At 57.2% G+C, this 15034-nt stretch overlaps 1 protein-coding gene across 4 annotated transcripts in view; it reads right to left on the bottom strand.

Moving 5' to 3' along the window:
* Positions 1-1014: 1014 nt before the first annotated feature.
* OTOF (otoferlin) overlaps positions 1015-15034 on the bottom strand; it is a 78660-nt gene continuing 64640 nt past the window's right edge. For all 4 annotated transcript variants that reach the window (XM_069011893.1, XM_069011895.1, XM_069011894.1 and 1 more), the window contains 13 exons: positions 13524-13648; positions 12540-12674; positions 12264-12401; positions 10804-10931; positions 10125-10295; positions 9381-9541; positions 8535-8677; positions 7667-7755; positions 5746-5844; positions 4236-4477; positions 3057-3235; positions 2795-2895; positions 1015-2201 (listed from right to left, as the gene is read on the bottom strand). In XM_069011893.1, the coding sequence (XP_068867994.1) occupies positions 2021-2201; positions 2795-2895; positions 3057-3235; positions 4236-4477; positions 5746-5844; positions 7667-7755; positions 8535-8677; positions 9381-9541; positions 10125-10295; positions 10804-10931; positions 12264-12401; positions 12540-12674; positions 13524-13648 (1892 nt within the window). In that variant the 3' untranslated portion in view covers positions 1015-2020. The remainder of the gene's footprint in view (positions 2202-2794; positions 2896-3056; positions 3236-4235; positions 4478-5745; positions 5845-7666; positions 7756-8534; positions 8678-9380; positions 9542-10124; positions 10296-10803; positions 10932-12263; positions 12402-12539; positions 12675-13523; positions 13649-15034) is intronic.

Raw genomic sequence — 15034 nt, 5'->3', positions numbered from 1 at the left:
TCTGAGCAGCTCCAGAGGAGCTGAGCCCAGGTGCTGTTTGTCAAGGCTGAGGCCCAAGGAGCATTTCTCAGATCACGGTGCAGCCTGGAAAAGGGGGGGATGCACCCCACAATGCACCCCGTGACTAAAGCCAGCTTCTTCTGCTCCACATTGTGGGGGTGTGGTGACCTCTGGCCTCTGTGCCTATAAACAGAGATTTAATTATGCTCCAATCATAAATTGAGGGAAATTTTTGATCAGGTTACCTTTTTTCCGTGGCTTGTTTGAATGTGATGGAACGACATTATCTGTGTGGGGCAGGTTTGTGTGATCAAGGAATTGACTTGGCCTGGTTTGGGGCGAATCACCGCCAAGGTCAGTGGAGAAGGAGGGGGAGCAGGTGCTCCAAGAGCCAAAATTCTTCTGCAAGCTGTGGTGAGGACCGCAGTGAAACAAACTGTCCCCGTGTAATGCGTGAAGTCCACGGGGGTGCACAGATCCACTCGCAGCCAGAAGAAGCTGTGACCCGGTGGGAGACCCAAAGAGAGAGAGGGCCCTTTTGTCCAAACTAGAGCAGCCTATCCCTAAAAGACTGCACCCCGTGGATGAGTGACCCACGCCACAGCAGCTCTGGGAAAACTGTTTTGCCCGTGGCAGGGACTCACGGCACAGCAGAAGAAAGACTCCTCTCCCTGAGCGAACTGAAAAAGATCTCCAGTACCAAACTGACCCAAACCCCCACGCCCTGTCTCCCTGCGCTGTCAGTGGGAAAGAGGGAGGGGCTGGGGGGGAAAAGAATGTTTTAAAAGCTTATTTTATTTCTCATTATCCTCCTCCGACTCTGTTAATAATAAATTTACTTTATACCTTTACATTTGAACCTGTTTTGCCCTTAGAGTGTTTTTCCCCCAGTCCTCATCTCAACTCACAAACCTTTGATTACTTTTTTTTCTGAACAAACAGCTTTGGCAGGTGCCTGGCGTTTGGCCAGTGTCAAACCACAACACCCACTACCACGAGAACCCGGGTGTGAAAGCTGTTTTTTATTGACTGACTGGAACAGTAATATCCTCATTCAAACATCGCTGAGATGGCCTCAGTGCTTCAGTGGGGATCTTGCACACCGGGAGCTGAGAAAGGCGGCTCTGCAGCAGCTGGACACTGCCGAGAGCCGAGGAAAGAGCCCTTCCCCGGGACACATGGCCAGAAGGACTCCAGCCACAAGAATTACCAAGCCAAACAAAATACGCGGAGAATCCGGAAGGAGAGCGGGAGCTCAGACTGTGCCAGAGGCTCCGTGAGCCCCGGGGATGTCCAGCCAGCGCCACCTCGGGCTGGGTGATCCTGGGAAGACGTTTGAGCTGTGGGACACGTCCCAGTCTCTGCCGGAGCCGTGGGAGGGAAGGGCAGGGTCTGCCCCTGGCCCACCCCAGGGCTCTCTGTGGGGCCTGCTGGGGCACCGTGTCCAGCATTCCTGAGGCGGGACGGATCCCTGTGCCGGGGAATGTGACCTCCAGAGCTCCGAGTGGAGCAGGGACGGTGCTGGCAGCGGGGACAGGCACGGGGGGTGCTCTGTGCCCTCACTCTGGTGGGGCCGGCACATCCCCAGCTGCTCCAGCCCAGCTCCCTGCTCCATCCTGGATTCTGAACGTCCCTCCAAGGAGCCTTTCTGGAGCACTCCCGCAGCTCCAGGGATGCAGCCCCAGCTCCCGTCTCCTTCCCCTGATTCCCAGGAAGGCACCAGCCACAACCCCAATGGGCAGAGGCCTCGGAGACTCCCACAGGAGCCAGCTGGGCACCTCTCCCAGCGCTGGTGAGGGATGCAGAGTCTGGGGATCTGTGCCGTGCTCCAGCCCCATTTCCCTGGGACTAAAGCCTGAGTGGGACCCACAGAGGGGGAATGCAAAGAGGAGGCCCAGCAGCAGCAGCAGCAGCAGGGAGGAGATGCCCCCAGGGCTGCCCAGAGGTCACAGGGAGGAGAAGGACACGGAGCTGGGAAGGTTGTGCCGGGGGCTGGGGGCACAGGAGAGGCTCCCACCCCTCACGCTCCCAGCAGCTTCTTGACCATGTATCCCGGCATGCTGTAGAGGAACAGGGCCACCATGATGAGGAGCAGCAGGGCCAGCACAATCTTGATGATGAGCCACTTGTAGCGGGTGCAGATGAGGTATTTGATGGACTTGAGCGGGTTCAGGAACCAGATGAACGATGTGTCCGGGCGGCTGCAGGGGAAACAAACACCCATCGTTAATCCATCACCAGGGAAGAGGGATTCATGGACCTCAAAGCCCATCCAGTGCCACCCCTGCCATGGGCAGGGACACCTCCCACTGTCCCAGGCTGCTCCCAGCCCCAATGTCCAGCCTGGCCTTGGGCACTGCCAGGGATCCAGGGGCAGCCCCAGCTGCTCTGGGCACCCTGTGCCAGGGCCTGCCCACCCTCCCAGGGAACAATTCCTGCCCAATCTCCCATCCAGCCCTGCCCTCTGGCACTGGGAAGCCATTCCCTGTGTCCTGTCCCTCCAGCCCTTGTCCCCAGTCCCTCTCCAGCTCTCCTGGAGCCCCTTCAGGCCCTGCAAGGGGCTCTGAGCTCTCCCTGGATCCTTCTCTTCTCCAGGTGAGCACCCCCAGCTCTCCCAGCCTGGCTCCAGAGCAGAGGGGCTCCAGCCCTGGGAGCAGCTCCGTGGCCTCCTCTGGAGCCATTCCAACAGGTCCATGTCTTCCTTGTGTTGGGGCCCAGATCTGGATGCAGCACTCCAGGTGGGAGTAGAAGCCCATAATCCCAGGTCTCTGCTGCAGAGGCTTTTCCTACTCACTTGGGTTTCTCCAGGGGATCAGGCTCATTTCGGGCCAGCCCAGCAGGGGATTTCTCAGCCTCCTCTGCTGTCAGAAGGTGCAGCTCAGCCTCGACTTTGCCCTGCAGGGAGCAGAGAACTGTGCTGAGGTCTGGGACACACTCCCACCTCCATCCCCCAGGGCAGAGGGGTCCCAAGGGAACGAAGCCATGTGGGGGGATGTGGGGTGTCCACAAAGAGTGCAGTCCCCAGGAGACAAACCCTCCCTTTCCCCCATCCTTACGGTGATCTCCAGCTCATCGTTCTCGTCTCTGGCCACAAACGGCCACCAGCCCTTGACCCGCTTCTGCTTGAAGATGGAGATCATGGGCAGCTCGGCCTCGTTGGTCACCATCTCCAGGCTGCACTGCTTGGATGTCTTGGCTCCCCGGGGGAAGCGGTTCAGGTCCAGCTCAATGGCTCCTGGCAGGACAAAGGGGAGCACAGAGGTTGGCACCCCAAAAAGGCCAAGTCCTTGGCTGGAGAGGGGCTGGAGCAGCATCTCCTGCCCTGGGGAGCAGCTTTGAACCCTCTGGGAAGGAAAAACATGGTGTTTTGGCTACAGGAGTGGAGAAAAGGGATCTCAGAATGATGGGATCATGAATGTTGGAAAAGACCTCTGAGACCACCACGTGCAACCTGTGGCCAATCCCCACCTTGTCCCAAGCCCAGAGCACTGAGTGCCACCTCCAGCCCTTCCTGGGACACCTCCAGGGATGGGCACTGCAAACCTCCCTGGGCAGCCCCTGCCAAGGCCTGACCACCCTTTCCATGGGGAAATTCCTGCTGCTGTCCACCTTAAGCCTGCCCTGGCCCAGCCTGAGGCCGTTCCCTCTCCTCCTGTCCCTGTTCCCTGGCAGCAGAGCCCGACCCCCCCGGCTGCCCCCTCCTGTCAGGGACTTGTGCAGAGCCACAAGGTCCCCCCTGAGCCTCCTTTGCTCCAGGCTGAGCCCCTTTCCCAGCTCCCTCAGCCGCTCCTGGGGCTCCAGCCCCTTCCCAGCTCCATTCCCTTCCCTGGACACGCTCCAGCCCCTCAGGGTCTCTCCTGTCAGGAGGGGCCCAGAGCTGCCCCCAGCACTGGAGGTGCCCCAGCAGTGCCAGCACAGGGGACGGGCACTGCCCTGGCCCTGCTGCCAGCCCAGAGCTGGCAGAGCCCCGGGGCCAGTGGCCTCTTGCCCACCTGGGCACCCCTGGGCTCGTGCCCAGCCACTGGCACCACCAGGGCCTTTTCCAGCCCCTCTGCCCCAGCCTGGAGTGCTCCGTGGGGTTGGTGTGACCCCAGTTCAGGACCTGCTGCTTGGCCTTGGCCCATGGATCCAGCCTGTCCAGATCCCTCTGCAGACCCTTCCTGCCCTCTCATCCCACCTGCTCCATCCAGCAGCAGCTCAAGGGGTTTGTGGGATGCTCTGGACCCTCCACGTACCCAGGAAATCATCGGCCGAGAAGTGGTCGGCATCCCAGACCTGCAGGGTGAGGCGGGCTGGGATCTTGTACTCGGTCTCATCCCAGGAGAACATGGACTCCTTCTTGGAGATTACGATCTTCTCCTCGGCCATCAGGTAGTCGAAGGGGAAGATGTAGCGCCAGTTGAAGTTGCCTTCACCGGTGAGGGAGTGGTAATGGACATCTGTGTCCTGCTTGTCCTCCTGCTGCCCCTTCAGCCACCTGCAGGGCCCGGGGGGTGAGAGGGGAGCACAGGTTTACACTGGGAAGGAGAGGGCACAGGACCACCCTGTCCAGGCAGCCAGGCGGTCTCCAGGACTGGAAGGACCTAAAAGATGTGAATGAAGCACTGGGGCTGCTCCAGACACTGCAGCAGCAAATCCAAGGGGCAGGAGGGTCCCAGAGGGAACAGAGGACTTCGGGAGAAAGAGATTCAAGGGGGTTGTCTGAGGGTCTACCCTGGGCACGGAGGTGTTAAGGAATTGTGCAGGAGCTGGGAGCACTGCTGGGGAGGCTGGAGCAGAGCAGGATGGAAAGGGATCAGAACAGAGCTGGAGAGGGACTTTGGACAAGGGCTGGAGGGACAGGACACAGGGAATGGCTTCCCAGTGCCAGAGGGCAGGGCTGGATGGGATATTGGGAAGGAATTTTTCCCTGGGAGGGTGGGCAGGCCCTGGCACAGGGAAGCTGTGGCTGCCCCTGGATCCCTGGCAGTGTCCAAGGCTGTTCCAAGTTCCATCCAGCCTGGCCTTGGACACTTCCAGGGATGAAAGATGCTCAAATTCCAGAGGGATGGAGCTGCTGGGATGGCTCCAAGGTCTCCCTGGATCTCAGGGGTTTTGCTTGGATTCCTTGGAGCTGCATCCCACAGGATTTGTCTGTTGAGAGACAGAACCGCGGCCTGGAGCAGCCTGGGATAGTGGAAGGTGTCCCTGCCCATGGCACCCCATCCCCATGGGATGAGGTTTAAGGTCCCTTCCCACCCAAAGCATTCCATGATTCTGTAACTCTCTGATGTGGTGGAATTCTGGAAGGGGCTTTCCCTTCCTGCTGAATGAGGTTGAAGCGGAGATGGGAGCAAACCTTCAGAACAACCACCACCAGTTTGGCTCCAGATGCTGGAATTGGAGGTGGCAGGGTGGGAATGCCATGAGGGGACACCAAGACAAACTCAGAGAGGGGCAGAGGGGGCCAAGAGGCCTCATCACCCCCTGACAGAGACGTCAGGCATCTCCTCTCCTGCCAGGAAAGCACCGCATTCCAAAACCACCTCAGGGGTGTTCCAGACAATCACCCGCAGCTCCAAGCGGGGCACCGGGCACAGGCAGTGGGACGTGCAGCCAAGGAGAGGGGAGAGGCAGGAAACGGCACAGGAGACACCCCAGCACCATCCGTGTCCTGCCCCTCTTCCCGCTCCTACCCCAGCAAGGACTGGCGCCCACCCCGGGAGAAGCGGAGGAGGCACCACTGGAATTCCAGGCTGTACCTACCCCCTGACAAAAATGTCACTGGATTTCTCGCCCGTGAAGTAGTCGTCATCCTCCAGGATGACCTCGTCGGTGTTCCACACGATCACCCTGAGCTCGTACCTGCCCGAGGGAGGGAAAGGGAGGTGAGGCGTGGGAAGAGGGAATGGGATAGGAGGGGATGGGGTGATGCTGCCAGAAAGCAGGGCCGGGCACCAGGAACAGGGAACTGCTCAAAGGGATCTATCCCAGGGATCAAGAGGGGATCTCAGCCATGGAGATGATTACAGGGATGGGACTCTTGCTATGGGGACAGGCTGGGAGAGCTGGGGGTGCTCACCTGGAGAAAAGAAGGATCCAAAGAGAGCTCAGAGCCCCTTCCAGGGCTCCAGGAGAGCTGGAGAGGGACTTTGGACAAGGGCTGGAGGGACAGGACACAGGGAATGGCTTCCCACTGCCAGAGGGCAGGGCTGGATGGGATCTTGGGAAGGAATTGTTCCCTGGGAGGGTAGGCAGGGGCTGGAATGGAATTCTTGGAGAAGCTGTGGCTGCCCCTGGATCCCTGGAAGTGTCCAAAGCTTGAATGGGGCTTGGAGCACCGGGGATAGTGGAAGTTGTCCGTGCCCATGGCAGGAGGTGGCACTGGATGGGCTTTAAGGCCCTTCCCACCCAAACCATTCCATGATTTCCATGTGAACTCAGATCAGCCTCACCAGGGTGAGCCAAGCACCAAGGGGAGCTTTCCCTCCTCTGCTCCCAGCCTCTACAAGGAATTTGCAGAGGGCTCAGTGGGGATAGCCCAAATTGGATTTTGGGAGATTTCTGACCAAAATTGGGTCTGTAAAACAACCAGAGCCCACCTCTCTTCCTGCTCTCCCCCCTTTACTCAACAGGGCTGTGACCTCCCCCTATAAAATGGGCTCAGAGTCCTCCTCAGGACTCCAGGAGGTTTGGGGTCTCCAAGGAATTCCCAGCACTGTGCAGCAGCCGGGGTGTTTCCCATCACTTCTGCTCGGCTGGGAATTTTGGTGATGGAGGAAGTGGCTCCCACAGTGGGAGTGGGTGGAGGAAGAGCAGAATCCCGTCTCCGGCAGCGAGGGGAGGCTGGAGGGAGGTTCAGGACACGTGGCCACAGCCACAGCACCTCACTGGAAATACCAGGGAGTCCCCCAGGTGGGGGAAGCACAACTTCCTTAACCTGGGAATCCTTTGGGATCTCCCTCTGGCAGTGCCCTGGCTGAGTCCATTTGTGGGATTCTTCCACCTTTTCCAGCCCCTCCTGTGTGTGCCTGCCTGTCCCATGCTGTGCCTCTCCCAGCTGGGATCCAGGGATGTTCTCTCCACCCAAGGCATCAGCTGCCTGCACAAGAGGTTCCCAGCAGGATTCCCAGTGCCATCCCGGTATCCCAGCCCTGGGGGTAGGAAAAGGGGCCCAAGGACCTAGGCCAGCAGGGTGAAAGGAGGCTAGGAGGGATATTGAGGGAAGAAATGTCCTTCTTCCCTCTCCATGCACTGTCTGTGCCTGCTCTTTCCTGCTGGGAATGATCAGCTGTCCCAGTCGCCTCCACCACCCCTCCTTCTATCCGTCACCTCCTGGGAAAGGCTCCTCCAAACTGTCCTGGGATATCCCTGCCCAGGAGAGGCTCAGGGCTGGGCATTCTGCTTTGCCCTGGCCCTGTGACAAGGCCTGGGAACGATGGAATTTCCCAGTTTACACAGCCAAGAAAGATCAGGAGCTGCAGGGGATGGAAGAGGTGGGATACCACCCTCAGGAGCAGCTCTGGAACTGCCTCCAGTGTTGGGATCTCTGGAAGTGCCAGCACGTCTGAGGAACCCGAGCAGAGGGCTGGGCTGGCCATGGAACATCAGCAGGAGATGGGAGAAGATGGGCTCCATCCCCAACCTCCCGTTTTCCCTGGGACTGGTTGGCCGGCCTGTTCCTTACTTCTTTGGTTTCCTGGGAGAAATATCGATGGCAGGGCCAGGCGCTGGCATATCCATGGGGAACATGTCCACCCACATCTCCAGGCGGCCCTGAGGGGTGGCAGAGACACTGTCAGCTCCCCTTGTCCCTCCTGTCCCCTCCTCACCAAGTGTCCCCCTCTTCCCACAGCAATCCCTCCGGCCATGCCAGACATGGAGCAGGACAAGCTTCTCCCGTGCCATGAATCCTTCTCCACCCCTGCAGAAGCATCTCATGGAGGGTGTCCCTGCCCATGGCAGGAGGTGGAACTGGATGGGCTTTAAGGTCCTTCCCACCCAAACCATTCCATGATCTCCACGTGAGCACGGATCAGCCTCACCAGGGTGAGCCAAGCACCAAGGGGAGCTTTCCCTCCTCTGCTCCCAGCCTCTACAAGGAACCTGTGGAAGACTCAGTGGGGCAGCCCAGATTGGATTTTGGGAGATTTCTGACCAAAATCGGGCCTGTAAAACAACCAGAGCCCACCTCTCTTCCTGCTCTCCCCCCTTTACTCAAGAGGGCTGGGACCTCCCCCTGTAAAATGGGCTCAGAGTCCTCCTCAGGACTCCAGGAGGTTTGGGGTCTCCAAGGAATTCCCAGCACTGCCTTTTATGCACAGCATCCCGGGGATTCCCAGTTCCTTCTGCTTGGGAATCTGTTGGGAATTTTGCTCCCAGGTACCGCAGATGTGGGGTCAGGAGGGACTGTGGGAGGTGAAATGGATGAGGATGGATCGGGAGGCACCGGAGATTTTCTCTGCTGGGCTCCCGGGGTGACCTGCCCATCCTGAGGTGGGTTAGGGCTGCTTTGGCCCCCATGGGCTGCTCCCGTTCCCGCTGGGATGTGAGACCTGCTCTATGCCCGGCTTGTCAGGGTTGAGCAGCGGCCGCGTCTCCACGTGCTCAGGGACGAGGCGGCAGCCGGCCCGCGGGATGTCCTCCCAGTGCCGCAGCACCGCCAGCGCCAGGTGCTCGTCCGTCGGCTTCTTCTGGCCTGGAGGACAAAGGAGATCTTGGACAAATGGGACAGGGATGGCAAAGCACCCGGGGCCTCCACCCCTGCTCCAAGGTGCAGAACTGCCTCACCATCCCTTGGGAACACTTTGTTCCTCAGCCGGCATTTCCTCACTCTGCTCTCCTCTCTCTATCCCTTCAGAAGGTCCAGATCCCCATCCAGTCTTCCCTGTCTGAACCAATTCCATGTCCACTGACCATGTTTTATTCCTCTCCTTCACCCCTCCTGGCCCCTCTCCCTCTTTCTTGGGCACACATACGCAACCCTCATATCCCATTGTTTGGGAATGCATTTCCATGGATGACTATTTCCTATGCCCTGGAAAAGCCATGAGGTGTCTCCATTGCTCTTTGGACATGCACTGCCAGGGGGGTGTTTCCAGAGGCAGCTTTGGTCACTCTGGATGTCCGTGGATGTCCTTGAGTGATTCCAAGAGGAACCCACTGGCCTGGAGGGTCTGTAGGACTCTGGTCCCATACTGGGATGGTGACTGCAGGGCTGGGGGATGGGGCCACCACATCTGTCTGGGGGGTTTGGACTGGATGACCTTCAAAAGTCCCTTTCAAACCATTCCATGATTCAAATTAGTCTGAGATTCCAACCCTGGATGATGAGCAGACCCCCCAGACCCCCGCTCCCCTCCAGAACCTCCATCCCATGGGATGACCCCACAGTGCCATACCATTTTCATCCTCGATCTCTGTGGGGCCGGTGAAGACCCTGTTGGCAACTTTCACTCTTCCCCCTGGCCCGAAGTGCGGCCCATCTACTTTTCCCTCTTTGCACAGCTTGGACAGGATTTGGGAAGGCTTCATGGGGTCACGCCAGGTGTTGTACCCATGGCTGGGAACAGGAGGGCCAGGTCAGAGAAAAAAGGTTGGGAGGAAAGAGACATTTTTTCCCTTTTGCCAGAAAAAAAAACCACTGCACCACAAAGGACCCAAAATTCCCAGGGAAAGGATTTGAGGCAGCAAAGGTGAAACTTCAGAGAAGACTTGACCCCTCTGTGCCCCTTCTGCAACCACCATCCACCCCACCTTGGCTCAGACCTGGAATTCCCAGTGCATCCCACTCGATTCCTGATGCTCGGCATCACCCCACTTGCTCTGCTCCTATTTCAGCCCTGACCTCAACCCTCTTCCCAGTCTGACCAGTTCTCCCAGTCCCTCCCTCCTGCCCTGGGCTCCTGACAACTTGTTCCACTGCTCCCTAGTGGTGGTCACAAAACCGGGGACAGCACAGACTCCTCCGTTAAGCCCTGCCCATGGCAGGATTGGACGGAGCGAGGTCCTTCCCAAAACAAATCGTTCCAGGATCAGCAGGCAGTGAAGGGGGAGGATTCCTGTGGGAGCTCTTGGCTCGGGGTGGGAGGTGACACAGAGGAGGGTTCAGGTGGAAGGTGGGGCAGGGAAGGCTTTTCCCGCACATGGAGTAGGTCTGGGACACCCCGCAGGTCGCCCGGTGCTTGCTGTAGAAGCGATTCTCCAGGTCGATCTTGGTCTCCCCAATGAGGTCGTCGGTGCCCACCAAGTCCCAGTCATACACAGCCACGGTCAGCATGGACTCCATGGGGAAGGTGGCCTCGATGTCGAAGGATCTGGGATTGGGAGAAGTAGAGAAAAGCTGCTGGAGGGTCTGGCTGCCACTCAGGACAGACCCGTGGTTTGTCCGCCATGGGGGAGTGGGTATACTCCAATCCATGGATGGTGTTCAATTTGCATCCACTACTGCAGGACATCTGAGGTGGGTTTTAACTCAACCACCAACTCTGCCAGGCCCACCAGCCCTCGACAGGAGGGAAAATCCTTGACCTGGATGTCCCAACAGTTCTGAAACTGAGTTTGTGTTTTATTCTCACTCAAATTTAGGTCTGATGATTCCTCAGTGGGTGTTTCACCCCGATCAGATAAATTTCAGGTTCGTCTCTTAAACACCCGGTCCTACACTGACCACACACTGGCAAAGAAGGACATCCCAGAAGGGCATCCACACTGTGGGATGAATCAGATCATTCCGGCTCAAGGAGAGGCCACAGGAGAGCTCAGGTGCAGGGCTGAGGGCCGGCAAGCTTAGGCTCAGCTCAGCAATTCCAGGTGCAGACTCACTTCCCAAAGACAGGGTTCAGCTGCTTGGAGATGTAGTTCTCCTTGTCCTTGATGTCTGTCTTGCCCAGCTTGATGGCAATGTAGGGATCGGCTTTCCCGTTGATGTCAGCTGGGTGGAGGTCCGTGGCCTGGAGGGAACAGATGGGATGGGTCACTGCTGTCCCAGGCAGCCATGGATTCAGGGATGGGTTCATTCTCCATCCCTGAGAACACTCGGCCACTTCAGTCCCTGAACAGAGTGTCTTGGATTGAAACGGGGATATTCCTGCCTCGTGTTAATCCCTGTCCTGGTTTAGGGCAAGGCTGGAGCTGGCTGTGTCCTGAGATGTCACCACAGTCACCTTTGGAATCTCATCAGAGGCAAAAAAGACGCTCTCAGGAAACACCCTCAGCAAGAACCTGACCAAGATGCCGAGACATCCGTCGCCTTCCCCTTGTGCTCTCTCCACACTGGATTCTCCCCAGAGAGGGGGTGAGGACCCCCAAACTCTCCAATCCCACCTCCAAGCATGGCGCAGCAGCAGATGCCCACGTGAGAACACATCCACCCCGTCCTGGTTGGTTTTGGGGTTGACCAACCAATAGGTTGTCTACTATTCCAGCCTGGTGATGGATGGGAGACTCCATATCCCAGTGGGAAGCAGCTCTGGATGGACAACCAGGCTGGTGGGAAAGGAACCGAATGTAGGTTCCATTTGTAATACAGTGGGACAAGGTGGTGGCAAAGGGCAGCCCAGGTGCTTCCAGCAGGATGGAGACCCCTCCCAAGAGCCTGGCTGCAGAACTCCACACCTGGGGACAGGCGGATGACCAGCTCAGAGGTCAGGAAGTGACTTTTTCCAGAGCACACTCCAAATATAAAGGAACAGCATGCATTGGCTGGATCAGATCAATGATCAAGGAGCACATGTTCAAGGAGGTGCCCTGTCCTTCAGATGGATCTACTCGATCCTGCCAGATCCCATTCCAGTCTTTTTCTCCCATTCTCTCCCATCCTGAACCGTCACTGGGGTGGTGGCATGGCTGTAGAAGGAACCAACACCTCACATTCCAGGCTGGTCCAAACTATCCATGGGAATTGAGCACCAGGATATGCCGGTCCATCCCACCTGCCGGCAAGAGGTCTCTGGATCTGGCAGGAGCTTGGATCTGTCCTGTTCCCAGTGGTGGGAGCACACAGCCCTGGGGACACCGTTCAGGGTCTGGATACTCTGGGGTATGCCTGAACAACTTGGGACAGTGGGAGGTGTCCCTGCCCACAGCAGGGGGTGGAAGGAGATGGGCTTAAAGGTCCCTTCCAACCCAAACCATTCCATAACCAAGGAGCTGCTTCAGTCCTCAAGCTGCATCCTGGGTCCTGATGCATTGGAGCTAATCCCACCATCCCTATGGCACCAGGACCAGCTCTGGGTGGAAGGGAGTGCTGGATCCCGCCTGTCACACCCCAAATTCCCACTCACCCTCACGATGTAGACTCGGACCAGCACATTGATGGGGTCATTGCTGGGGATCCCCTGGAACATCCCAAAGGTGGGGTCATATCCAGCCTCCTTGGTGATGTCATCAGGGAGCGGCACTTTGTAGACGCACATGGAGCCCTGGTGCAAGGGAGAGCACGGCCCGGCTGAGTCCTGCTGCCCAGGGTCTCCAGGGAAGCAAACCCATCCCAAAACACCCTCCCCGAGGTCCCAGCCAACATTCCTGACCACTCACTTTGAACCTCCCCACTCACTCACTTTGAACCTCCCCACTATCCGCTCCTCCTCTGTAGCGTTGTCATCATTGTCCCCGATCTTTCCCCGGAGCAGGTTGAAGGTGTGCAGCCAATCCTCAAAGTTGTCAAACTCTGCTTCCAGCTCTTTGTTGAAGACCTGAGATGACAGGAAGATAAAAGGAGGGAATTTGGGATAAAAATAAAGGTGAGGAAAAGATGTGGTGAGTACTCAGGCAGCTCAGAAGAAACAAGGGACAGGACAAGAGGAAACGGCCTCAAGCTGTGCCAGGGCAGGCTCAGGTTGGATATTTGGAATGATTTCCCCATGGAAAGGGAGGTCAGACCTTGGCAGGGGCTGCCCAGGGAGGTTTGGAGTGCCCAGCCCTGGAGGTGTCCAAGGAAGGGCTGGAGGTGGCACTCAGTGCTCTGGGCTGGGGACAAGGTGGGGATGGGGCACAGGTTGGACTGGATGGTCTGGGAGGGCTTTTCCGACCTCAGCAATCCTGGGATTCTGTGAATGTGGACACTTCAGCTCCCAGTGCCTGATTTTTCTAGGAAGGGGAAGGATCTCCAGTGTTTCTGGGTTGGAAAAAGGGCATCTCGGAACAACGGGTGGGGCCATTGTTCCCCCTCTGTGCGAGACTGCCTGGGGGTGTCTCAAACCAGGACAAGGACCCAGGTCCAAGCTCCATCTGAGCCCCAGAACCACAGGTGACATAAATCCTAAGAAATCCTTGGGATCACTGAACCAGAGTCCATTCCTGCCCTGAATCCCAGCTGGGCCAGCCACATCCAGGCAGGAAAACTCTCCCCTCCAGCTGCGACATATCCAAGATGCCCCAAGGATGAGCCTATCCCAGGACAACCCCTTTTCTTGTGACCTCGGACTCGTTCCAGCTGTGGAGAGAAGCTGGGAAGCCTTGTCCCAAGATACATCCCTAGGAAAGGTGTCCCAAGGCACATCAGCCCTAGGATTAGGTACTTCCTTGGAAGCACCCCCCAGTACCTTGAGTTCATCGATCTTCTGCTGCTTCTTCTTCTCGGGGAGCTCAGGGACTGGTTGCTGCTTCTTTTTCTTGTCATCTTTGGGTGCCTTGGACTTGTCCTTGTTCTTCGCCTGAGCCTTGGAGCCTTTCACGGGAGAGTCACCAAGTTTGGTCACTGAGTCCGGGGGGGAACGGTGTGGAGGGAGGAGATGGAAATGAGGGTGAGGAGGGAGGGAGGAGATGGAAATGAAGGTGAGGAGGGAGGGAGGAGATGGAAATGAGGGTGAGGAAAGGTGGGGGAGATGGGGCGAGGCTTGGACAAGGTCCTTCAAAGAAGAGGAGCATGAAAGCTGCCAGCTGCCACTGCCTGCAAGTCCCATCCCAGCCCTGTCCTCTTTCCTTGGCTCTGGATCGCAGCATCTCCAGGAGCCTGGAGATCCCTGTGCAGGGAATTCCAGCCCTGACCTGAGCAGGAATCACTTGGAGGACTACAAAACAGGGACAGAGAACTTCGACAGCAGTGAGAAAACCTGGTCCTGCCCACAGCATCTCTTCTTCCTTCTGCCAGAGACTTTTCCTGCTTTATGGAGCCTGGGGAGTGGAACCCCAGCCTGGGAATACAGAGGGGATGCTGCTGCCCTCGGTTTGTCCAGGAGCAGCTGCAATCGCAGGTCACCAGAGCTCGTTCAGAGCAACCACCAGCCATGGACAGCTGGGAAGATGCTGCTGGAAAAGGTGGATTCAAAGGAAACTTATCCCCCCGCTGCAATCCCTGTCCCTTGGTGCCTCTGCCAGCTTTCATGAGGGTTGGACAATGCCCAGTGATGGGGACAGACAGATGGAAAAACTTCACATGGAAGAGGAAAAGAGGAAGGAGTGGGAGAGCTGAAGGAAATCGATCATTCTAAAGAGACAGAAAGAAAACCACGGGGGACACCAGAGCAAGCCCAGAAGAACCTGCTCAGAGTTGTCTCCAAGCTCAGCAGAACCCAACCTCATTTTTCCTGGGGTATAAAGATTAGTCTTCCAAAAGAAAGCAGGCTCGGAATTTTACTCAGCTGAAGGATTTTGTGTCACCTGGGCACAACCACAACCCCCTGTCATGGGGACATGGAGCATATGGGAAACGAGGGTGGAATTCCACAGGGACGCCCCTCCCGGCCCTGCTGACGGCACGGGCAGATGGACAAAGTCACCCTTGACCAACCAGTCCCAGGATTCTTGGCCTGCATCATTTTTGGGACAAAATCAGTCTCGCCCAAATTTAGGCAAGGTCAGAAGCCCACCTGAGCTACAGACCCAACTTCCTTCAGTGAAAAACACATTTAGGCCATAATCAATCCCATAATTTTATGAAAGGATAATAAGTGAAAAAAAATATATAATAAATAAAATGTTATAAATGGATAAATTAGGTGAGACAACTTGCCCTACATTGTGTATTTGTCTTCACCACCTGCGTTAGGACAGCAAGCAAAGAGTTCAACACGCAGGGAAAAACATCCTCAAAAATCGACCCTTTTTGGGAAAA

The sequence above is a fragment of the Aphelocoma coerulescens genome, chromosome 3 (assembly GCF_041296385.1).
Source record: "Aphelocoma coerulescens isolate FSJ_1873_10779 chromosome 3, UR_Acoe_1.0, whole genome shotgun sequence".
Taxonomy (NCBI): domain Eukaryota; kingdom Metazoa; phylum Chordata; class Aves; order Passeriformes; family Corvidae; genus Aphelocoma; species Aphelocoma coerulescens.
Note: the sequence above shows the minus strand (reverse complement) of the source record. Positions and strands in the feature narration are given on the sequence as shown.